The following is a 23434-nucleotide window of genomic DNA, read 5'->3' as shown; positions in this document are numbered from 1 at the left end:
ACTAACTACCAGGCTTCCACCTCTGAACCCAAGGATCTCCATCCGCAGAGCGCCACCCATCCTGGGCCAGCCCTGCTTAGCTGCCTGCTCCCGGGATCCGCTCCCACTGCGCTTACCCCAGAGCGCCCCACGTGGGCACCAGAGAACACCCCCCCCAAGGGGGCCCCTACCACCAGCCCTTCAGAGAGGCTCCGCACCCCGGCAAGATCCTCGAGCGGGTGTTCGGCTGTGATCCTTGTCCTGAGGATCCTGAAACACCAGGCTGGGGGCAGCTTCCCGCCACCCTGCCCGACGGCGGACGCGGCCACCCAGCTCTAGACCACGATGTGGACCCCAGACCACGCCAGGCCTCGACGGTCAGAGCAGCGCCTTCCCCGCCACCCACAGCCATGGTTTGCACGGCGCCCACACCCCCCAGGCAGGCTCGCATCACCGCCAGGAGGTCCCTCAGACGGCCAAGTGTGCACGACGCTCCAGAGACGACTGGTTCCGTGTGCGGGGTAAGGGATGCGAGCAAGCGCCTATTACCCACGCTGGGGCAGGGGCACAAAGAAGCTCGGGCGACAGCCCCAGTGTCCGTACACGGACACGTGGGAAACAAAACGGGGTCTACCCACACCATGAACAGTACTCAACCCTAAAAAGGTAGAGAAGCACTGACACACGCTACCCCAGGAGTCAACCTGGAGAACATGATGCTGAGAGCGCCACCAGACACGGAAGGGCACCCACCGGCTGAGCCCGCTTCCACGAAACGTCGGGGACAAGCAAATGCACCGCGCAGAGGACTGGCTGTCAGGGGCTGGGGAGCGGGAATGGGGAGGGACTGTCAACAGGTATGGGGTTTCTCTGGAGGGGAGGGACTGTCAGGGACAGGTGTGGGGTTTCTCTGGGGGGTGATGAGGATGTTCCGGAAGGACACGGTTGAATGGTCACACAACTCTGTCAGTACGTTAAAAACTACTTAAATGTACACTTTCAAAGGGTGAGTTTTATGACTTTTAAAAATCAAATCTCGAAAATGAAAAAAATACGAGCATGTACTTCTAATCCATGATTGTTTACACAAAGAAAAGACTGCAAAGGGTAAAGTTAAACTTTTCCCCAAAGTATAGTTTTTTACTTAACTAGGAAAAGAAGGAGAGTCCCAGGCGACCTTTATCACAGGCTCACACCGAACCCCGAGAAACCGTGTAGCTAAGGCACCCGGCGCCCGTGCCCCGGCGAGCACAGCCGCGCTCCCGCCGTCTACCATTAGCCTGGCCGCGCCGACTGCTTCCCTCTCTGGACGTGAAAACGTGTATTCACCTCATTCACTCCCCTAAACGCCTTCTGCTCATCTGCCGAGCAGGAAAAATCACCAAATAATACAGTGAAGGTTGGGAGATGCGATTGCAAATCGTGACTCTCTCAGAAAACATGGTTATGAGAACTATCGCTTTAAACAAAGCGAAGAAAAAAATCGACCCCGTGTCTTTATCCCTAAAGGACAAACACGAGGGCTCTGAGCTCAGAGCTACAGACAGAAGGACAGCGGCTCCCAGAGCAGACGCGAGCGGGGCTCCAACGGGGCTGCTCTCCCAGGGGCACCGCACAGGTGAGACCCTGAGAGCCCGAGAAGGGAAGCCGCTCGGACGTTAGATTTCAGCAGAGGAAGCCGCAGAGGGGGCGCCAGGCCTCCAGAGCAACCGAGTCACATGGACGAGACGGACAGAGGGGCGTGGGGAGGGCTAGACACCGCGGTTGCTCTGAACCAGGGAAGGAACAGCCCTAAGATTACTCACCGTAAGGCCGTTAGTAAGGGTCAGGCAGAATTCTCCAGTTTCCCAGGGATGAAGAAAAAACACGGCCAGCTCCAAGTGACTATTCAAAAATCAATTTAGAAAACAGGAACCTTCTGAGACATAAATATTCCAGTCTGTAACGACGGGCCTCGCCTAAGCCAGCACTCCTCCACAGAAACCCAGAGGGGCTGGACCTGGCAGAGAAGGGAGCAGCCCCTGCACATCTGCTGGGGACGTCACGCGAGACGGCAAGTCGCCCTGCAATAGGCCCGGGGGCAGGGAACCTGCCATCGACTCCACAGGGAAACACCAAGCGGAGGCGAGACTCTGGCCAAGGTCACACAGTGACCAGTTCCGAGTGCGTGGGCAGGAGTGAGGGGGAGCCTGGCCCCTGGGGTCATCAGAGGGATTTCTCACTTGATGGAAGGGCTCTCCCATAAAGCACGTTTTCAGTCTAACGTCACCAAGATCATCATCGCCGTGTTCCCCTTCTGTAAGGGGTGGACATGTAGACACAAAGAATCGCCTTCAAGAGCTGAACAGGCGCAGGGAAACCCAGACCTCCGTGGCCGGCGTCGCGACAGGAGGCCGGCAGCTCGTGCAGCTGACCGTCGGGGCCTGAGAGCCCAGCAGGGGACACGGCACTGGCACCCTACAGCCAGCCACAGGGCCTACCAGGACGCTGCGCCTCCTCTGTGGTAGCTGGAACACCGCTCTTCGACCAGGGCACACCGTGAGGGGCACACCGGCATTTAAACACACACTAAAAACAACAGAACAGAACAGCCACTGGCCCGGAGCTCCCCCTCGCCGGAGAAAGACAAGACACAGGTTAAACCGGCGCGACGGCACAACCACATCTCAGAAAAAACCCTGGAGGAGAAGAGCTACAGCCCAGGCTTGAGACAGCTTGACCCCCAGCAGCGCAAAGGGACAGGAGCCAAGGGTTCCACGCAAACGGCTCTGACACGGAGAAAGGCACTCAGCCCGACGGGTCCTGACTGCAGTCTGTCCCCCAGAGTCCCAGTGTCATCTGAACACAGGCCACTCCGGGTCAGAGAAACCCGTTTTCTCTGAGCACCATTTTGGCACTAGGTCCCCAGGGGCTGTGAGAAAGGAATTTGAGCCCCAAACGCTTGGTGTTTACATAGTTTCAAAACATGTAGCCAAAAGTTCGCATTTCCAAGGGGATGACCACAAGGCCCTTCCTGTTTAGCTTGGAGACGGAGCCCTGAACCTAACATCCCTCAAGAGACCAGCACCCCGGGAGTCCGGGCAGCCCGCACGCGTGCAAGGCTGCGGACGTGTTTCTGTGCGGGTGCGGCGGCCTGCCCCCTGCCCCGCACGGCGCCCGCGCCACCCGCGGAGGCCCCCTTCCCGCTAAGAAACACCAGGCCTGGAGAGCCGGGGCGACACCAAGCGCGATGGATCGGTCGCCCGGGGCCCGAGGACGGGGACAAAGGCCTCCCCGCGCCTGCAACCACAGCACGCGAGAACGAGAGGCACAAAGGGGCAGCGCTCTCCGACCGCGCAGCCCACCCCCACCCCCCGACCCAGGGCCCGGGCGCCTCCGGGCGCGGACGCGGGGGCGGGGGTCGCGGGTCGCGCACCTTGTGGCAGGCCGGGCAGGTGGGCAGCGCGCTCTTGCCGCCGTGGCCCCCGCCGCCGCCGCCGCCGCTGAGGCTGCTCTGGATCTGCGTGAGCTCCTGGCGCAGCACCTGCTTCTGGTGGAAGCTGAAGGCCGGGTGGTTGGAGGCCATGGTGAAGAGCAGCAGGAACTCATCGCCCGTGCGGCCCTCGTTGAGCTGCAGCCCGTAGTTGTGGATGATGGAGTCGATGTGCGTGAGCGTGCGGTAGAGCACGCCCGCCGCCTCGCGCTGCTCCGAGCCCAGCAGCGCCAGCGACACCAGCAGCTTGCTGCGCACCACCTCGTCCGTCAGGTTGGTGAGGCTGCCCAGGTCGGCCGGGTTGTTGGCCTTGATCTCCGAGTCGCGCAGCGAGTGGTAGTCCTTGCGGGCCAGGTCCTCGAGGCACGAGCCGAGGAAGCGCAGCTCGAGCGGGATGCACAGGTCCAGCAGGCCGCACAGGAACTCCACGCGCTGCGGCGACGGCAGCTCCGAGAACCAGCGGTACACGCCGTCCCTCTGCAGCGGGCAGCGCTTCTCCACCATGCTGCCGCCCGCGCCGCGCCGCGCCCCGGGGCCGGGGGCCGCCGCCGGCCGGGGCCGGGGCCGGGGCCGGGGCCGGGGGCGCGGGCGCGGGCGGGCGCGGGCGGGGGGTGCGGGCGGCCGCGGCGCGCCGGGGCCGGGGGCGCGCGGGCCGGGGCCGGGGCCGGGGCCGGGGCCGGGGCCGGGGCCGGGGACGCAGCCGGGGGCGCGCGGCGCGGGCGGGACCCCCGCCAGGGGCCGGCGGGCGGGCGCGCGCGGGGCGCCGGGGGGGCCCGGGGCGGCCGGGGCGGCCGGGGGCGGCGAGCGGCCGCGGGCCCCCCGCTCACGGGCGGGCTCCTGGCCCGCGCCCGTCCCCAGCGGCGGCCGGTGCGCGGCGGCGGCGGCGGCCGCTCCTCGTCGTCGTCGTCGTCGTCGTCGCCCGGGAGGCGGCCGCCCCCATCTCCCCCCGCGCCGCAGGGTCTGTCACTGCGGGCCGCCCCCCGCCGGAGCCGCCCGGGCCATGCCCCCTCCTCCGCCTCCGCCCGCTCCTCCTCCGCCCGCGGCGGCCGCGGCTCCTCCTCCTCGTCCTCCGCCGCCGCCGCCGCCGCCGCCGCCGCGCCTGGGCCGGCCGGCCGTTGCCGGGTCGGAGGCCGCGGGCGGCGGGCGGGCGCGTCGGGAGCGGCGGGCGGGCGCGGAGCGCGCAGGGACTGGCGGGCGCGGCGGCGGCGGCGGCGGCGGCGGCGGCGGCGGCGGCGGCGGAGGGATCTGCGCCCGCACTCGCGGCCTCGCGCTCCGGCCTCTCCCCGCGCCGCGGACGGATCCGGGCCGAGCGCGGCCGCCTTCGCTGCTGACGGGCGCCGGGACGAGGCGCAAGTGGGCGGGGTGGCCGCCTCTCGCGACAGCCGCGCCGGCCGGGCCCGCCCCCCCCGCTGATTGGCTCGGCCGGCCCCCTCTCGGCCCGTGATTGTCCCGGGCCCCCAATCCCAGTCGCCCCCGCCGCGGCCACGCCTCTTCGGGGCTGTCGATCACGCCGGAGCCGCCCCGGCCCGCCCCTCGGCGGCCGGCGCGGCCGGCGCGCCGGAAAACCCGGGCCGGATTCCCGCTCGCTTTTGTTCCCGCAGATTTGCGCCGAGCATTGTTTGAGGCGAAAGCCGGGCGTCCCGCCCTCCCGGGCGACTCCGGGGCGTCCCCGTCGGGAGCCGGCGATGGTCCCCGCGCAGCTGCTGCAGTGCGGCCCCGGCGCCCCGTCCGCGACGCTGTGTGACCTTGGCCGAGTCGCTTGGCCTCTCTGAGCCCCGGGCGCCTCCGCGGAAGCTCAGGGCCATCCTTCCCGCCCCGGGGGCTCGCGAGAAGGTCGTGAGCGGAGAGCGGGCCGGCGCCGGTCCGTGCGAGCCGCGCCCCGGGGAGCCATTGTGCGCCGCCGGTCCGCGAGCCGCGAGCCGGGAGCCGGGGCGGCGCAGGTGCGCCCGCGGCCGGTGCGGGGCTGCGGGCTGCGGGCTGCGGGGCTGCGGGCTGCGGGCTGCGGCCGGGCCCCTCCGGCGGCGGCCGTGCGTGCGGAGACCGCTGCCCCGTGCAGCCCCGCACCCCACCCCCCGCCCGCAGGTCCCGCGTGCGGGTGTCGGTGACCCGCGCGCGGGCTCACTGGTTCACAGCCGTGTGAGCCGGGGGCGAGGGGCGCGCCCTGCCCTGCCCTCCCCGCCCTGCGGAGCTCAACCGGGTCTCGGCAGCGCGCGGGACTAAGGACCGGATCCGTGCGCCGATTTCTTCGGGACACGGTCCAGGACGCTGGGCACTTCCGGACAGGACCTTCTCCAGCCTTGGGACTTCAGGGTTGGACAGATTTTGCAGAGCCACGCTAGGGAGAAGAAAATGTGCTTCCCAATCCCTGACCCCTCTCCACTCCTTGGGCAGATTTCCCAGAGCCACTCTGGGGTTCTTAGCCAGTGACAGGAGGAGCAGGCATCCGGGTGACAGCCCCCAGACATCCCAGGTGACAGCCCCAGACATCCCAGCAACCGGGTGACAGCCCCAGACATCCCAGCATCCAGGTGACAGCCCCAGACACCCCAGCAACCGGGTGACAGCCCCAGACATCCCAGGTGACAGCCCCAGACATCCCAGCAAGCAGGTGACAGCCCCAGACATCCCAGCAACCGGTTGACAGCCCCAGACATCCCAGCAAGCAGGTGACAGCCCCAGACATCCCAGCAACTGGGTGACAGCCCCAGACATCCCACCAACCGGGTGACAGCCCCAGACATCCCAGCAAGCAGGTGACAGCCCCAGACATCCCAGGTGACAGCCCCAGACATCCCAGCAAGCAGGTGACAGCCCCAGACATCCCAGCAACCGGGTGACAGCCCCAGACACCCCAGCAACCGGATGACAGCCCCAGACATCCCAGGTGACAGCCCCAGACATCCCAGCAAGCAGGTGACAGCCCCAGACATCCCAGCAATCGGGTGACAGCCCCAGACATCCCAGCAACCAGGTGACGGCCCCAGACATCCCAGCATCCAGGTGACAGCTCCAGACATCCCAGCAACCGGGTAACAGCCCCAGACATCCCAGCATCCAGGTGACAGCCCCAGACATCCCAGGTGACAGCCCCAGACATCCCAGCAACCAGGTGACAGCCCCAGACATCCCAGAAACTGGGTAACAGTCCCAGACATCCCAGCATCCAGGTGACAGCCCCAGACATCCCAGAAACCGGGTGACAGCCCCAGACATCCCAGCATCCAGGTGACAGCCCCAGACATCCCAGGTGACAGCCCCAGACATCCCAGAAACCGGGTAACAGCCCCAGACATCCCAGCATCCAGGTGACAGCCCCAGACATCCCAGAAACCGGGTGACAGCCCCAGACATCCCAGCATCCAGGTGACAGCCCCAGACATCCCAGCAACTGGGTGACAGCCCCAGACATCCCAGCAACCAGGTGACAGCCCCAGACATCCCAGCATCCAGGTGACAGCCCCAGACATCCCAGGTGACAGCCCCAGACATCCCAGCAATCAGGTGACAGCCCCAGACATCCCAGCAACCGGTTGACAGCCCCAGACATCCCAGCAAGCAGGTGACAGCCCCAGACATCCCAGCAACTGGGTGACAGCCCCAGACATCCCAGCAACCGGGTGACAGCCCCAGACATCCCAGCAAGCAGGTGACAGCCCCAGACATCCCAGGTGACAGCCCCAGACATCCCAGCAATCGAGTGACAGCCCCAGACATCCCAGCAATCGGGTGACAGCCCCAGACTTCCCACCATCCACGTGACAGCCCGAGACATCCCAGCAACCCAGTGTCAGCCCCAGACATCCCAGCATCCAGGTGACAGTCCCAGCCCTCCTAGCAACCAGATAACTGTCCCAGACTCCCTAGCAACCAGGTGACAGTTCCCGGCATCGCAGGAACTGGGTGACAGCCCCAAACATCCCGGCATCCGGTGAGAGTCCCAGGCATGCCAGCGTCTGGGGGACAACCTGAGGCAGTGTAAAATCCACATGGACAGCAGGGGAAAGTCTGGCCTCATTGGGTCTTCCTGCCCCACGTCCCCAGTACAGACTAATTTCTATGAATAATGAACCCTTGTTCTCTTTGACCTCACCTTTTCAAGTGATTCCAGGAGAGTAGCCACATTCCAAAATTTATGATATGTGGAAGTAAAGCAAGGTGAACATCAAGGTGAGTCAACACCTTTGCCTTCTCTTGGTTAATTAGGTCACTCGGAGCGGAAGGATCTCGGGGCCTCCAGCACGGAGGGTTCCTCCAATCCAGCCCAGCCAGGCTGTGAAGCCCCCAGGTCATCAAGCTGACCCATCTTCCAGTCCCAGCTCTGGCCAGCTGTGGGACCTCAGCCACTCACTCAGGCCTCCATCAGTAGAAGGAAGCCAGGACCCCACTCCCAGCCAGCAGTGGGTGTCAGAGGGGTTAACAGGGGCTCTGGACAGCTGGGACAACTGAGCCACATGTACCAGGAGGCCTCCTCCTGCCTTCTTGCCACTTTTGGGTGTGCTATTTGCTATTGAATGCCTGTACTGGCCGGAACGGTGAGGTCCCCAAAAGGCCATGTCCACCCAGAACCTCAGGATGGGACTTTTTTTGCAAATAGTGTCTTTGCAGATACACTTTAGGTAAGAATCAAATTGACAGTGTCCCTTGTAGCAGGAAGGCACAAGCAGAGACTTGGGATGGGGGACACCACGGAAGACAGAGGCATAGGGAGGAAGGACCCTCCCTTTGAGCCTGTGGAGGGAGCACAGGCCTGCGGCTGTCCCACTGCAGAAGAACACTTCCGTCGTGTGAAACCCCAGCCGGCGGTCGTTTGCTACGGCTGCCCCCAGCTGCCGCCTGGACGCTTCTGCAGCGCCGTGCGATTCAGCCCCACGGACGGTGAATCGCAATCCTGCAGGACCAGACCCCGCTAAGGACGTGGGCCCCTCCAAGAGGAATGAAGCCCAGCTCCTCCGCTTTAAGGAACAGACGGCCTGCACTCCCGTCTCCAGAGCAGATAGCCCACGCGCCTGCAGGAGCTTTCTCTTGGCCTACTGTCCTCTTCCTGGGAAGCAGCCGGGAGCCTCCCAGAGGCAAGAGCGGACGCTGACCTGCCTGCCCCTCCCAGCACAGTCCCTCGGTGCTGGCCATGAGGCTGTGGTTCTCTTAGCCCACTGCTGCCCTCACTCCCACCTTGGGCTCCTTCCCTAAAACAGCCTCCAGCTCTGAGGGAGCTGGTCTCTCTCCTTCTGTCTGCAAAAGGTGACCCCTGGCTTCAAGTGGGATTTGAACATTTCTCCACCGCCTTCAAAGTGGGGGGCCTGAGGATCCATGGGAGGGGGCTGGAGGGCCGGTGTGGGGTAAGTCAGACAGCACGGTGTTCCTCCACACCATCAGAGGCGTTCTAGGTAAAAGGGAAGCAGGCCACGAGTTGAGACCAGGAGAGATTCCCAGTAAGACGCTGAGTGGAAGAGCAGGTTCACGCCCAGGAGTGGACTTACCCGCCACGTGCCTAACTCCAGCCGGGGTCTCCCAGTGCCGTGGGCCCTGCCCTCGGGAGCTCACGGTCTAGGTCTAGAGCAGAACAGTATGTCTATGTTTTCTGTAGAGCTGGAATGGAATATACATTAATACTATTTTAGAGAAAGAGAGACAGGGAGAGACTGGGAGTTCACCCCAAATGCCCCAAAGAAACGAGTTTTGCAATGAAGGTGTGATGTGCCTGGGACGACTTCCTGCGGCTGGAACGGTGACACTGGTGACCCTGCTGCAGCGGCAGGACCAGGGTTGAGGCCAGAGCTCGGCCGCCGGGACGCCAGGTCCAGTGCCCACACCCCACTGGGCCCCTGTCACCCCACTTCTCCCTTGTGACTCGTTCACAAGCCAACCCTAGAACAGGAGCCTCGAGACCGCGTTGTGATAGGAAAATGAAAAGAGGGTTAGGGTGGAGACTCCCTTTAAGACAAGAGCTCCCCGAACAGTCAGGGACCACATACACACACAGGCTGGGTGCGGGGGTCCTAAGGGTTCAATGAGGGGTGGGCGTGGCCTCCAGTTGGAGACACCTACTGAGTTTCATTTTTCCTTTGTCCAAGGCCCCACCTTTCTGAGACAGAAGACAAGGGCCCCAAGCCCCTTACGTGCCGGCCTTGAGAAGTGAGGTCCCTACTCTTACTGACGGGAGCCTCTCCCGGTGCCTCAGCTCCTGAGCGCCTCGTGCGATCGCCGCAGCTCTCAGCCGGCTTCTGAGCTGCTGCTGTTCCATTTTACAGATGCCGCCCAGTCACCGTGGGCCCAGGGCCGTGCCGTTGGTGTGTGTGGGAACCACGCCCTGGCCTGTCAGTTGCCCAGACTGTCCGTCCCGGAGGAAAGCCCGAAGGTGAGCTGTCATTTGTTCGTTATTTCTGCACACCAGAGACTGGTCACATATGTGGCAGCCGGTTTCTCCCAGCCTGGACTTTGCTGACCGAGTCCACCTGGAGTCGTAAATGGGCGGTCATCCCATTCGCGCCTGGCGCGGTTTGTACACAGCTGCACATTTACCTCCAGGGAGGACCTGCTTTCCTGGATGTCTTTGACCTTTGGCTAGGTGCGGCATTTCCACAGCGGTGACTTGCCCTGGGCTCTTATTTAAGATGGACATTCCTTAGCCTGACCCCAGGTGTGGAGTCAGACTCCCAGGGGCTGAGGTCTGGGACTCTGCATTACGCTCGCTCTTGGGTAACCCCCATCACCCTGATATTTGAAAATGACGTTGGGGAGTAGAGGTTTGGCTTTCAGACATGTAGCCTGCTTCTTTGGACCAAGAGCAACCCCCACAATAATCGCTTAGGTCCGGATCCCAGGCCTGCGCGAGCTCAGGGACCTTCCCTCCTCCTTTCCAGCCGGGGAAGCCGAGGCTTAGAGAGGTCACACCACCAGGGACTCGTGGGTTCTCGCTAAGTCCCGAGCCCTATTTCTTTTGTGTGTTTGTTCATTTTTCACATTTTCCCCGTTCTCACATCACAGTTATATCTCTAAAAGCCCACAATTAATTCCCTGCTGCTTTTGGTTTTGTGTGTTTTGCTTATCTGTCTACTGTGGGAGTTCTCCAGCACACCCAAGTCATTTGACTGGTATAGTGGTTGCCTGTGTCCCTGTCGCCCAGCTTCCCTAACCATGGTTCATCGGTTGCTCTCACACCACCCCGGCACAGGGGCGTTTTTCTAATGGACTATTTAAAAGCAAATAAATTCAGGGTTTTATACACATATAAGTCATAATATACATATATATTAGTGCTATTTTGCCTGATTATGGGGTAATACATACTCCTGGTATAGAGATTATATCTCGCTAAAAGACAATATAGAAGTCACAAATAATCTCACTTCTTGGTCATAACCAACGTTAGCATTCTAAAACACATCCCTCTAAACACTGTTGTATTCACATGTGTTCACGCACACCTGTTTTTACAGAAGTGGCATCCTCCGCAAAAATAGGGCTGTTCTCCGCATTGTGATCTCCTTTTTTCCATTTAACAACATATCGCAGAGGTCTTCCCATGTCACAGACTCTCTCCTAAGTCCCGTTTTTCAAGGGCAGCCCAGAATCCTGTTGTTTGGATGCACTGCCGTGTTTCCTACTAATCCCCTATAGCTGGGCATTCAGGTTGTTTCTGTGCTTTGCTGATAGAGTTTCGAAAGGCAGTTCTGCTTCACCCGGACCTTGCACCAGGCTGAAACCCGATCTACCTCCTCTAGATCCACTGGGTGTTTCTGAGAAGCACAAGCAGGGCTAACGTGCAGGAACTGGATTTCTTCCCAGCACCATCCCAGGCAAGGCTTTATTGCCCAGCTTGACGGCTCAAGACGCAGGACACACCCAGACTCAAGTCCAGGTGAAAAACACATTCCAAAGGCAGATAACCTATTGTCTGGGTGAGGAGGGGTAACTCTAAAATATGGGAGGATTCTTTTTAAGCAAACACACCAGAGCTCGCCCGATCAAGTAGCGCTCCCTCCTTCAAGGTGCTCACCCCGGAAGGTAGTGCTCCTGTTGTGATAAAACTGTGATTGCCTGAAAATACACCCATGAACTCCTCTTTCACACCGTTGTCTCCACAGTCCGTGTAAGAAATTTTTGGAGACGCTGTAGGCAGGAAAGTCTTTGTGCTTTGAGGTGGATTGATATCTGGAAACAGCCTCTGCTTATGAAACAAAATGAAAACAGCAGAGTCCACTATGTCTGGTTTGAGCAGAAAGTGTTATTAAATTACAACAGGGACTCAGAGTCTTTGGAAGGGTCGGAGACCCAGATGTGGATGCCATTTTTGTATCTTTTTTTTTTTTTTTAAATGAGTTGCCTGTTCATGTCTTTTGCCCATTTTTCAATCAGGTTTTGCATCTTTGTTTCTGTTGATTTTTATTTATTTATTTATTTAATTTAAAGATTTAGTTTTAGAGAGATGGGGAAGGGGCATGAGCACGGAGAGGGGCAGAGGGAGAGAATCAAGCTGAGTGAGGAGCCCAGCATGGGACTCTATCCCACAACCCATGAGATCATGACCTGAGCTGAAACCAAGAATTGGATGCTTAACAGACTGAGCCACCCAGGTGCCCCCACATCAGTTTTTAAGAGTTTTTCATGTATTAGAGTTACTAGCCCTTTATCTGTGATTTATGTTGAAAATATTCTGTTCCAGTTTGTCTCTTGCTTTTGACTTTAGTTATGGTGTTTTTACCTTGAAAAAGTATTTATATGATCATTTATTACATCTGTATTTTTAGTTATAGTTAGGAAACCCCTCCCTAGAGCATGTGTGTTCTTATATTATGTATAGGATCTCATTTTTTTTCATATTTAGATCCCTAACCCATTTGGAGTATATTATTTATTTATTTGGGAGAGAGAGAGCACACATGCTTTCATGCACAAGCAGGGAGAAGAGGGACAGAGGGACAGGTAGAATCTTAAGCAGGCTTCACACTCAGCACAGAGCCCAAGGCAGGGCTTGACCTCATGACCCTGAGACCATGATCCAAGCTGAATCAAGAATGGAATGCTTAACACACTGAGCCACCCTGGCACCCCTGGAGTTTATTCTTACATGGAATATGAGGTGTTTGCTTTTGAAGCCCAGTTTTATTTTTAATTACACCAGGGTTGCAAATTAACATGCTCTAAAGAGGTCAGGAAAAAGTAAGATGGATGGAGTAATATAATAGAGGGAGGGTTATAGCCAGTCAGGATTATATTAAAAAACCACACAGACACTGGGGGACCTGAGTGGCTCAGTCGGTGAACCGTTTGCCTTCGGCTCAGGTCCTGATCTCAGGGTCCTGGGATCAAGCCCCACATTGGGCTCCCTGCTCAGCGGGGAGTCGGCTTCTCCCTCTCCCTTCCCCTCTCCTCCTCTTGTGATCTCTCTCTCTGTAATAAAGAACCAAAATATTAATAAATACATACATAAACACACACAGTGGGTGTGTTAGTTTCCTAGGGCTGCATATATAAATTATCACAAACTTTGTGGCTTGAAGCCTTAGAAATGGATCCTTTCACAGCCTTGGAGGCTGGGTATTTGGAATCGTAGGGCCGGTGGGGCAGCTTGGTACGCCTTGGCCTGTAGCCATACCACTCCAGCCTTTGCCTCCATCTCCATGTAGCCTTCCTATGCCTGTGCCCAAGTGTCCGTTGTCTCGCAGGGCCCCCAGGCTTTGGGTTCAGGGCCCGCCCGATCCAGTGGACCTCATCTAGTGTGCATACATCTGCAAAGACCCCATTTCCAAATAAGGTCACGTTCCTAGGTGCCAGGTAGACATGGGTTTTGGGGGGACACCAGCCCAAACCAGTGAGGGAAAGGTGGTGCTGTCTGGGGCCCCCACAACCTGTGTGCTGAGAGCGTGGGGACCCTCGCGGGGCTCTACTGCTGCTGCTGGGGTCATCCGCGCCCAGCAATGAAGAGTTGCTATATTGGGTCACTTGTGCTTCATTCGGAAGATCAGTTTTGAAAATCTCTGATAGCCTGTCACGTTAAAATGCCCTGAAAAAAGGAAAAAAAAAAATCTGGCCAACCAAGTGTGACCTAATGGACGGCCTGCCCCACAGTCTGCAGAAGACAGGCTTGTTCAATACGAATATTTGTGTTTCCCCTCGGAGGCCAGGTCTGTTTTGTTTTTTCTTTCAGGGTAAGGGGCGAATTTCTACAAATTCCTCTGCGCCCCAGAAAGTGCCATTTCATACCAGAGGGGGAGGAAGATGGTTCTTCCCTGCCATGAGATGGGGGAAGGGGACTCTCTTGCAGCTCTCCCTGTAAGACCTCCCAGGGTAGGCAGAATTCCAAGGATGCCTCCCCTTCCTCCCCTCCGCCAGGATTCGCAGCCCCTGGTTATCCAAACACTAATTTAAGTGAAGAGATTATCTGGGTGGGCCTGGCCCAATCAGGTGAACCTTAGAAGTAGAGTGTTTTCTCGGGCTGGTGGCAGAAGGGGGTGTCGGCGATGTCAGAAGGGTCAGGAGGATGGGACATGTCAGCACTGTTTGTAAAGCAGACAGGGCCGTAAGGGAAGGAAGCAAAGGTGGCCCTGACCTCCAGCCGGCAGAGGACACAGGGAGCTCAGACTTTTGGCCTCAAGGAAGTGGATTCTGCCACACCTGCTTGTGCTTGTAAGCAGATTCTCCCCCTGGCAAGAACCCAGCCACTGGCACCTTGATTTCTGCCCCTGAGACCCTGAGCAGAGATCCTAGGTGGCGTCTCTTCTGATTTCTGGCGTGGGCAGCTGCCAGCTGTTACATGGGTGCTGTTTCCGGCCTCTGAGTTTGGGGTAATGGGTTCTGCAGCCGCACAAATTAACATACCTCTGCTCCTGGGGAAGGTCTGAGGGTGGGGATGCTGGGAATGATGAGGGGGATGAAGGTGTGGGGTCGGACAATGCCATGGTCCCCTCCCCTGGCTCCTGCGCGCATTCAGCCTCCCACCCATGAGAACTTCAGGCCCCTGCAAAGGCACAGAGGCACCAAATGAACTCGGCTTGCGGTGTCCTCGGTGGCTTCAGAGGTTGATGGGAATCAGATGCATGTCCTCTCTTCTTGTGCTCGAGCTGTTACTGAAGACGAGGGAGCCAGGTGGTTCTAACCACATTTTATCCTGCTGTTTTATAGGTTTTTAGGACCCGGAGCAATCTTGCTAAAGTCCTTTAACATAACAAATTGTGTCTTCAGAGTAACATCCCAGAAAATTGCATTCTGCCCCCCACTCCCGAAAGAACCAAGCAGCAAAGGCTTTTGCTCTAGGTGCCCCTGGCTTGGGGGCCAGGAGCTCCTACCTCGTTGACTCGGAGATGGTGGGCGTAGCAGGTGCTCGGTAAGCACTAGCAGGTGGCGTTCGGGTCCTCAGGGGGAATGCTTCTTCTAGCTCACCCCACCCCTATGCTGTGAAGCCGCCTGCCCTGGAGCTCCTCCCCAAGAGCAGTTTCCTCGTCACAAAGGTGAGGACCAGAGAAGGGACCCTGCCTGCACAGGTGTGCCACCTGGGGACAGATAACCACTGCTGGTGCTGGGCCGGGGAGGAGCCCTGAGCGCTGAGGGGCCACGTGGGCGGCAAGTGCAAGGTTGCGGGTGGAGGTACGGTCCACATGGAGCAGGGCCGTTCATGGAAACCATTTCGTCTCTGACAAATTTGGGGATTCATGTGTCCGAGAAAACCCTCAGGCGGGCCGAGGAGAGACGAGGCCCTGCGTCAGCGGCGTCTGGCGGACAGCGGGTGTGAGGAAGGAGAAGGACGCGTCTGAGGCCCCGACTGAGGCAAGGCTGACCCGAGGCCACGGGAGCAGGGGTGGGGGGTGGGGTCTGATCTTGGAAGAAGACGTCTTTGTGCCTCTGAAGGGGGCAGGTGTGGTCCTTTATAATCCCTCCCCGAGACAGCAGGCTGACACAGTCTCTGTTAGGGGTCGTGTCCCCCAAAAAAGACGTTTTGGAGTCCTTATCCCTGGTTCCTGTGAATGTGACTCTATCTGGAAGTAGAGTCTTTGCAGGTCTCACGGGCGGAGACAAGGTCACGAGGGTGGTCCCAATCCACGGACTGGCGCCCTTCCGGAAGAGGAGACAAGGCCACGGTCACGCGACGACAGGGGCGAGGAGCCCTGAGAGCTGGAAGGACCTCCCGTCGAGCCTCCAGAGGGAGACAGACCCTGCACCACCTTGACCCTGGGCTCGTGGCTCCAGAGCTGAGAGAGATCAGCTTTCTGCTATTTTAAGCAGCCCCCGCCCCACAATTCTCCCTTGTTGGGGCCTAGCCAATTCCGTGGCTTGCCCACGGAAGCCTTCCCAAAGCCATCTTCCCTCTGGTGGACCAGACAGGTTTAGGGCAGGAGCTGCTGCGGAGGTCGGAGGGAGCAGATTCTCGTCTTGGCTCTCACCCCCAGCTCGCAGTGTGTCTCCCGTGTCCCCCCTCCGTTCGCAAAATGGAGGTAGAAGTATCTGCTTCAAAAGGCGGCTGGGGAATGAGAGGAGATCTTGCTCAGCAGGGCGTCAAGAAGTGGGGGCTGGTGGCCCCTCTAGGAGCATCTTCCTCCTGTGTCCTGATGAAGGTAGGGGTCCCACACCAGGCTTGGAGCTGGAAACAGTGGAGATGGCCAGCGGGAGAAGACTGCCACGTCGCCTGGACTCTGAACGAGCTCTTGATGCTGAATGAGGCCCCCTGACCTTAGTGTGCGTGGTGTGTGTATGTGTGTGTGTGCACAGCACAGAAAATCCCCAGGTTGGCCCAAGCCATTTCCGTGTCACAGAACAGAAACAACAGGATGTTATCACACCTGCTGTCATTTATCCAGTGGGTTTGGTGCACAGGGACCAGAGTCTCAAGTCACTTTTAAAGGACAGGCAGCTAGCGAGTGCGGAGCTAGGCCTCAAGGCTGGGCGCACTCTGTGCCTCCTGCCAAGCACGGCCAAACTAAAGGTTTTGGCACCCAAAGCAGGAAAGGCAGAAATGCCAGGGGACAAAGCACTTTCATGCCTCATTTAACCCTGTGACATGCCTTTGAAATCAATAGATCCTTATCCTCACCTGGCAGAGGAGGCCGTCAGGCCTTGAGGAAAGAGAGCAGATGCTGACAGAGCGGGACCTGAGCAAAGGCTTCCTGGTCCCCAGTCCTGCTCCTCCTGTCCCCTCCAGGATGGCACAGCTGGAGGCCAATCATAAGGAAGGTCCTCGTGGAGTGTCCCTTCCACTCGGCTCAGGTGACCTGGTGTCATGGAGCTCGCAGCCCTTGTGGGGACCTGCCGGAGGATGGGTACTTTGTATGGTTTCTCCTGGTCCTGCTTTCGCAGGTGAAGAGGCTGAGTTCCCTCTGCACACAGCCAGCAGCACGGACCCCCGTCCTGGCCACTGTGTGGCCCTAATCATGTCAGAGGTTTCCAGACCAAGTGGAAGCCTCACCATCACGTGTGGACCACCACACGTGTGTCGTGCTTGTGGGTGCCATGTGTGTTTGACGTCCGCTTCCGGTCTTGTTTGAAGAGTTGTTTCTATAGCTGGTGTTTCTTTAAACCACTGGTCCACATGTCATGTGTGTGGTTCTCCTCATGCATGGGCTCCTTGGTGCTGAGACTTTCTCTCTTCCGTGCAGGGACAGCATGCCACACGGACATCTGTACGGAACCATCAGAGCTGAGCCTGGTTATGAAATGCGCAAAGGCTGTGCTAGCACATCCCAAGGGAAGGTTAGTCCCACCGACACGCGTCTGTTAGAACCTGAATTAAATTCTAAGCTCCCTGAGAACGGAGACTGGGTCTGATACGTATTTGTAACTTTGGGTTTCCAGCTCTAGATGGACGCCTTACATAGACACTGGCTAAAGTTTGCTGATGGTTGTTCCGACGTCCCAAATAAGTTTTTGCAATGCTTCGTCCGAAGGTCTCCCTTCTCTTCTGTAAAGACGGTGGTACCACGCCAATTTCTCCAATTAGTACAGCATCTTGTCTATCAGAGACGGTCTGTTTTGTGTAATTATGTTTCTATCCTCATGCTTGTGGAGAGGAATTTTTCCCAAAGTATTGTTAATATTTCCTTAGAACACACTGCGAGCCCCAGGACGGGAAAGACTTGATTTGGAAGAGAATTTGGGGGTCACATGAGGTTAACTTCTTAATTAGAAGATGAGAAAAAAGGCAGAGGAGCCATTGGGGACCCCCCGGCCGACCCACGCACCGGCCTGCCTTGGGGAGCGGACGGCCGCCGTAGAGAACAGTTGTGTGACTCGCACATCTTCGTATTTCTGGTCACCTGTCTTTGACTACGTCTTTCTATATCAAGTGTATGATAAAGTTGAATGGTAATATGTTCTGTTCACCATTCCTGCATGCTTCTGACCTTAGCATGTGGCGTTACCCACGTAACCCGCTAACTAGCAGCTTAAAAAGCCAAAAAGTCCTGAGATAGGAAGGCTCCAGAGTTGGTTATGCTGTGGCTCACAGACACCACTGGGGACCCGGCCTCCTCTGTCCTTATAATATGCCATCCTCGGGGCGTCAGCCTTGACCTCGTGCTGGTTCTCCTCATGCTCACAAGTGAGTGCAGCCGTTCTGGGCATCACATCCAGCTTCCAACAGAAGGAGAAAGATGATCTTTCTTTGTGTATCAATTTTTTAAAAGATTTTATTTATTGGGGCGCCTGGGTGGCTCAGTGGGTTAAAGCCTCTGCCTTCAGTCCAGGTCATGATCCCAGGGTCCTGGGATCGAGCCCCACATCGGGCTCTCTGCTCTGCGGAGAGCCTGCTTCCTCCTCTCTCTCTGCCTGCATCTCTGCCTACTTCTGATCTCTGCCTGTCAAATTTAAAAAAAAAAAAAAAGGAATCTTAAAAAAAAAGAAAAGATTTTATTTATTTGACAGACAGAGATCACAAGCAGGCAGAGAAGCAGGCAGAGAGTGGAGGAAGCAGACTCCCTGCTGAGCAGAGAGCCCGATGTGGGGCTCGATCCCAGAACCCTGGGATCACGACCTGAAGCGAAGGCAGAGGCTTAACCCGCTGAGCCACCCAGGCGCCCCCTTTGTGTATCAATTTTAAGGAGAAGAAATCTTTCACTGAAGCCCCTGGGCTCCTTGGCTAGGTGTGTCCCATGTCCCTGCTAAAAGTAACCACAAACAAGGGGACTAGTGCCATCGTGATGGCCCCTGACCCATCAGGATATGCCTTCTGCCTGTCCTGCAGTCCACGGACGTGCGGAGTGTTTGGAAGTCGGAACACGAGAAGGGTTCTGTTTGTGGAGGAGGCAGCGAGGCTCGGGAGGTCAGCAGTCCCATGCCGTCGTGCCAGATTTCTAACTGCCATGTGTCCGACCCCAGCTGTGTCACCACAAGGCCGTGCGGCCATGCTGCCTGTGGGGTGGGCGGGGTGGGGCTCCTCTCACGACAGACCAGGCTGTCATCAGCCTTGACCCTCATCGTGGGGGCCGTCCTGCTCCGAGAGAGCCAGCCTCCGGTCACATCTGTGCTCTGTAATCGGGCATTTCACAGCTGGGCACCTATGGCCAGCCCAGACGACCCCCTGGGCACCTTCCAGTCTTGTCGAGGCCCCGTCCGCCCCGCTCATCTCCTTGCCGGCGGGGATGGACTTTGCAACCTGTCGCGGGCACTCTCTGCCTTCCTAACCCCACGGCCGGTTCTCCCAGAGGGAAGGAAGGGACTTGGCTCTTTGTCCCCGTGAGCCCCTCTGGGAGGTTTGAGGGGCTGTCTGTGGTGAGAAGGGAGCCCTCCCCCGAGATTATCTCACTGTCACTGGCCCATTGCCACCGACAACCAAGGGGCCGACGCCTCCACGACAGCCTCTTCCTCCTCCTCCCTCCCTGGGCATGCGCGTGGCGCTGTCCGTGCCCCTCCTCGGCCCTGTGGTGACGGTGCCAGCGCCGCCTTCGTTGTGTCTGGGTTCACTCACCGTTGGCTGTGTCAGAAACGAGAGCGCACTGGGAGAGCCCAGGGCCTAGGGCTGATCCGCGGCTACACGGCCCTGGGCACACCACTCCGTCTCCCTGCACCTCCCTTTTCCTCTCTGCATAACGGGCTGCTGTGGGGCTCGGGGACCGTGGGTACAGCAGCCTGCAAGTGTCTGGTGCCTACGAGCAGTGGCCGTTTCTCCCGGGGGCGGCGGTGCGGTCGCAGCGGGTTCGCATGGAGCCCGCCGATCTCCTAGGGGTCCCCTGGCATCTTGGCGTGCTCTGGAAGGAGAGCTGAAATTGTCCTCCGGGGACGCTTCCAGGCCTGTGCACTTGCTCGCCCTGAGTGAGGAAACCGAGAAAGCAGCCCCAAATGTGTGTTCCGGGGGGGCGGTGCCTTCACTCCCTGTGATGGTTCTAACAAATAACGCACAAGACTCCGGAGCTTAAGACAACACAGATACCTGTTGCCGCATTCTAGAGGTCCGGCGTCTGACACGGGTCTTACAAGTTTAGAAATGGTGAGACTGGGGCCCCCAATAACCAGAAATGTTCGGGGGGCAGGTGTGGGTCCCACTGGGCAAAGACCTGGTCCTGCGAGCACAGGGCCACTACGGGGACAACACAGTTCTGGGTCCTTCTCCCCGTCAAGGCTGCGGTCGCAGGCGCGGACGAGCATCCTTCCCTGGTCCCTGAGCACTGTGCTGGTCCAGGGAGGCGAGGGTGGCGGTGGATGTGTTTGGACAGTTGGCGGAGATTCTTATCAAAGGCCCCGAAGAGTGCATAACCTCCTGAACTGACTCACCACATTTTGCACAAAAGCCTGTGCGCATGTTTAAAAAGCGGACGGTATACGGCTTCCGCGGTGTCTCTGAAGGTGTCTCCGAAGGAGTCTGAGGCCCGAGGGGCATTTCATAGAGCTGGGAGAGCATCGTTCGGAGCTCAGGCTGCGTTCGGGCTGTGGCGGTGTCCTTGACCTCTCGGGGCCTCAGCTTCCATCTCCCGGACAATGGGACCATCCTGCCCCCCTCCGATGGTTGCCATGGACGCACATCCTGGCGCCTGGAGGAGCTCCGCGGGTGGCGGCGATGCCCAGGACCATGCCCAGGACCAGCGACGCTGGGATATGCTGACTCCATTCTTCTCTGTAGGGCTGCATCGGCTGCTCTGGGTTCCCGGCCACCAGTTTCCCCAGCAGCCTTTTGTTTGTTTGGAACGGTTTCTTGGGGTCTCCTAGAGAAAGGATTCTCAGCTGAGTTCCAGCAAATGAGCACGGTCCCACCCCCTGCTTGGAGGGCTCCCAGCTGCTCCCTTGGCTGCCCAGCTGAGAAGAAGTGATGTCAGGAATGTTTATCTCTTGGGGAAGCTGGAGACTCCTTTCAGCCAGACGAGAAGACACCATGAAAAGGGGTGCAGGGGGCTTGCCAAAGCATCCTTGCGTGGGGCTGTGGGAGCATCCGTTTCCTACATCTGCCTCCAAGAGGGCCTGCGGTCCTGGGCTGCTGGGGTGGGTCTTGGTTTTCTCAGCCTGATTGTGTTCATTTTATCCCATAGAACACGTTAGTGGCTCAGGACCAAAGGGGCTGGGGAGGGGGGCTCCAGCCCTAGCTCCCAGCCTTTCGGTAGCCGCGTGAGGGGCCCTCTCTGGGCTCTACAGAAGGCCTCCCTTCCTGGCCAGTAGGGAGGTGGCACTGTCCTTAGATGCCCCGTGGCATGAAGACGCAGGGACCGCAGCGAGGCTCCTGTCTGCACAGAACAGTTAGGAGCCTCTGCTCTGGACTCACGCTAACCAGAGCTTGAAACTGGGCTCCAGCCTGGCGGGGAAAATTGCTCAGTCTGTCTTGAGTCTCAGTTTTCCAATCTGCAGAATGGCAACAGGAAAGATTTCCTGCCGCCACATGTGATCATGAGCCCCAGTGGGTCCCCGTTGTAGGGTGTTCAGCAGAGGTAAGCGCGGACCCGTGGACCGTGGCAGGGAGCAGGAACCCCTGGGACGTTAGTCACGTGACTATGAGATCAGAAAGTCGGAAAGCACAGGGAAGAGAACCCACAGCGCCGACAGCCCTGGTGCCCGGAGACGCACGCCGCTAGCTTGTGTTCCGCGTCCCTCGGGCCTGTTCGTAGGCTCGCGCGGTTCACAGACTGGGATCGCTGCCGAGTGAGCACAGCGTACGTCTGGATGTGTGTGCTCGTTTTCCTGAGGACTGGGCGTGATGTCGCGTAACCCACTTCTTTTAAACTTAAAAATGTATCGAGAACATTTTCTCCAAATCATTCCGTTTCACCAGATTGCATATTTTCCCACACTTTGATGTTTCTGAAATAGGGATGTGTTTTAGAATCATTGTCAAAAGAAACGTGCCAGCTGCTGCTTCTCTCTCTCTCTCCCCTGAAGGGGGTTACGGGATGGGTGATCCGGTGACAAACGACAGTGTCTCAGATTCAAAGCAATGGGGCATTCTGAAGATGTTTCTGGAAGACCACGGCGTATTCTTTGGTGCCTTTGCCATAATTACCTTGATTGACCCCTATTTTTGAATGCTTTAGCTCCTTTGGCTTCTTGGTGTTATCAACAATGCTGAGGGGAAAAAAACCCATACAGCAGGAAATGCAATCAGGTGTGTCACTGACCCAACAGGAGAGGCTGGATGGAGAGGTCAAGGTCACCGCCAGCCGGTGGTGACCGTCAGGGAGGAAGGTAGGAAATGAGTAGCTCCCGGTGTCTGTTCCTCAAGGTCAGCCCCTCCTTCGCGGCTGGCTGGGGTGCAGAGCGGCCCTGGGCGGGAGCAGTGACACCCCACCCTATGGAATCGTGGTGCTGGCTTCAGGACGGGGAGCTCACCACATGGGCTTCCCCTTCCCCACGCGGAACAGAAGGCACGGAGAGAGGCCCCTTGTCAGTGCCAGGCACCGCTCGCTCCTAGTCCACGTGCTCCAAGTCAAGGGAGGAGACGCTTTCTCCTTTTCCGGAGTTCCGTCTCATGCCTACGTTTCGGGTAGGATGCTATTTTTAAGTGCCTGGCTCTGTGGGTTTGTACACCCCAAGGGAGGAGGGGGACCCGACGCAGGGCAGGGCTGGGCAGGCAGCAGGCAGGGGAGCGGGCGGGGGGCTGCATTTGTTCTGCTCTGACAATGAGGCTGCGGCTGTCACACCCACGGCCGACATTAGTCACATCCTGCCTTGCCTTCCCCAGCAGCTCTGACACATGAGGCCACATCCCACTTCTGGAAAGGGTCCCACTCCGACTGTAAGGGTGCTTCTGGGCCACACTTCCTGTGTTGGGTCCTATCCCAGCACGTGATGCCCAGCTGGGTCACTCTGTCACCCTGGATTTGAGGCTTGACGCTTGCTAGCCATGTTGGGTTCCGGGTGGGGGTCACGGGGTGGAGACGGGCACGTTTGCAGAACAGAAAGGAAGGATGGATCCCTGATGGCAGGTCAGACGGGAGCAGCCCAGCGCCCAGGATCTAGGAGGAAGATCGACAAGCAGCCTGGGGCCTGGAGGTCTGTGTACTGCGGGTGTCAACTTGCCCCATCTTATACACAGGAGCCACCGAGAGTCGGGAGGAAGGGACTTGCCGGGATCAGATGGCTCACTGGAGGCATGGCTGGCCCTGGACCTCAGTCCCCTGCCATTGTGCAGCAGGACAGGCCTCTGATGACCAGGGCCCCCACCGGGGTCCACCCTGCAAAACTTGAGGCGCTCCCAGCACTAGCACCTATCCCAGGGCTCCTTCCCTCCCAGATCCTGACCCCTGGGCCATGCATTGCTTATTTTGGATTGGCAGGCGGCCTGCGCCCCAGGAAGAGGGAGGGGGCTCAGGCAGCACCAGGGTGTGACTCATTTCTGTCTATCCAGCCAAGTGCCAGAGAGGCCGGCAAGCAGGAGCCGGTCAGCAGCCGCCAACCAGCAGCTGAAAACCTGCTCAGAGGGGCCCGGCCTCAGTTTACACACAGGTCACCAAAGAATGGGCTTGGCAGGATGCCAGTCCTTGCCTCTCTGACCACCTGCAAGCCCCTCATCAGCATCTGCTCCCGTGACCAGCCCCTCCCCTCCGTGCTCTGGCCACGTGACTGACTTACTGGTCCTCC

At 58.6% G+C, this 23434-nt stretch overlaps 1 protein-coding gene and 1 long non-coding RNA gene across 6 annotated transcripts in view; one reads left to right on the top strand and one right to left on the bottom strand.

Moving 5' to 3' along the window:
• The window catches only part of ZCCHC14 (zinc finger CCHC-type containing 14), a 54789-nt gene extending 50775 nt beyond the window's left edge, over positions 1–4014 (bottom strand). For both annotated transcript variants that reach the window (XM_059153422.1, XM_059153423.1), the window contains exon 1: positions 3395–4014. In XM_059153422.1, coding sequence (XP_059009405.1) covers positions 3395–3955 — 561 coding nt within the window. In that variant the 5' untranslated portion in view covers positions 3956–4014. The remainder of the gene's footprint in view (positions 1–3394) is intronic.
• Positions 4015–4704: 690 nt separating this feature from the next.
• On the top strand, positions 4705–17749 carry LOC131818441 (uncharacterized). 4 transcript variants are annotated; one of them, XR_009348823.1, is made up of 7 exons: positions 4705–5391; positions 7655–8689; positions 9700–9806; positions 11173–11309; positions 14573–17131; positions 17234–17403; positions 17484–17749. It is a non-coding gene; the product is annotated as an uncharacterized LOC131818441 (long non-coding RNA). The 4 variants fall into 4 exon arrangements; XR_009348821.1 differs by having other exon boundaries at positions 17234–17749; XR_009348822.1 differs by lacking the exon at positions 11173–11309 and having other exon boundaries at positions 17234–17749.
• Positions 17750–23434: the final 5685 nt, after the last annotated feature.

Source organism: Mustela lutreola, chromosome 16 (assembly GCF_030435805.1).
Source record: "Mustela lutreola isolate mMusLut2 chromosome 16, mMusLut2.pri, whole genome shotgun sequence".
NCBI lineage: Eukaryota > Metazoa > Chordata > Mammalia > Carnivora > Mustelidae > Mustela > Mustela lutreola.
Note: the sequence above shows the minus strand (reverse complement) of the source record. Positions and strands in the feature narration are given on the sequence as shown.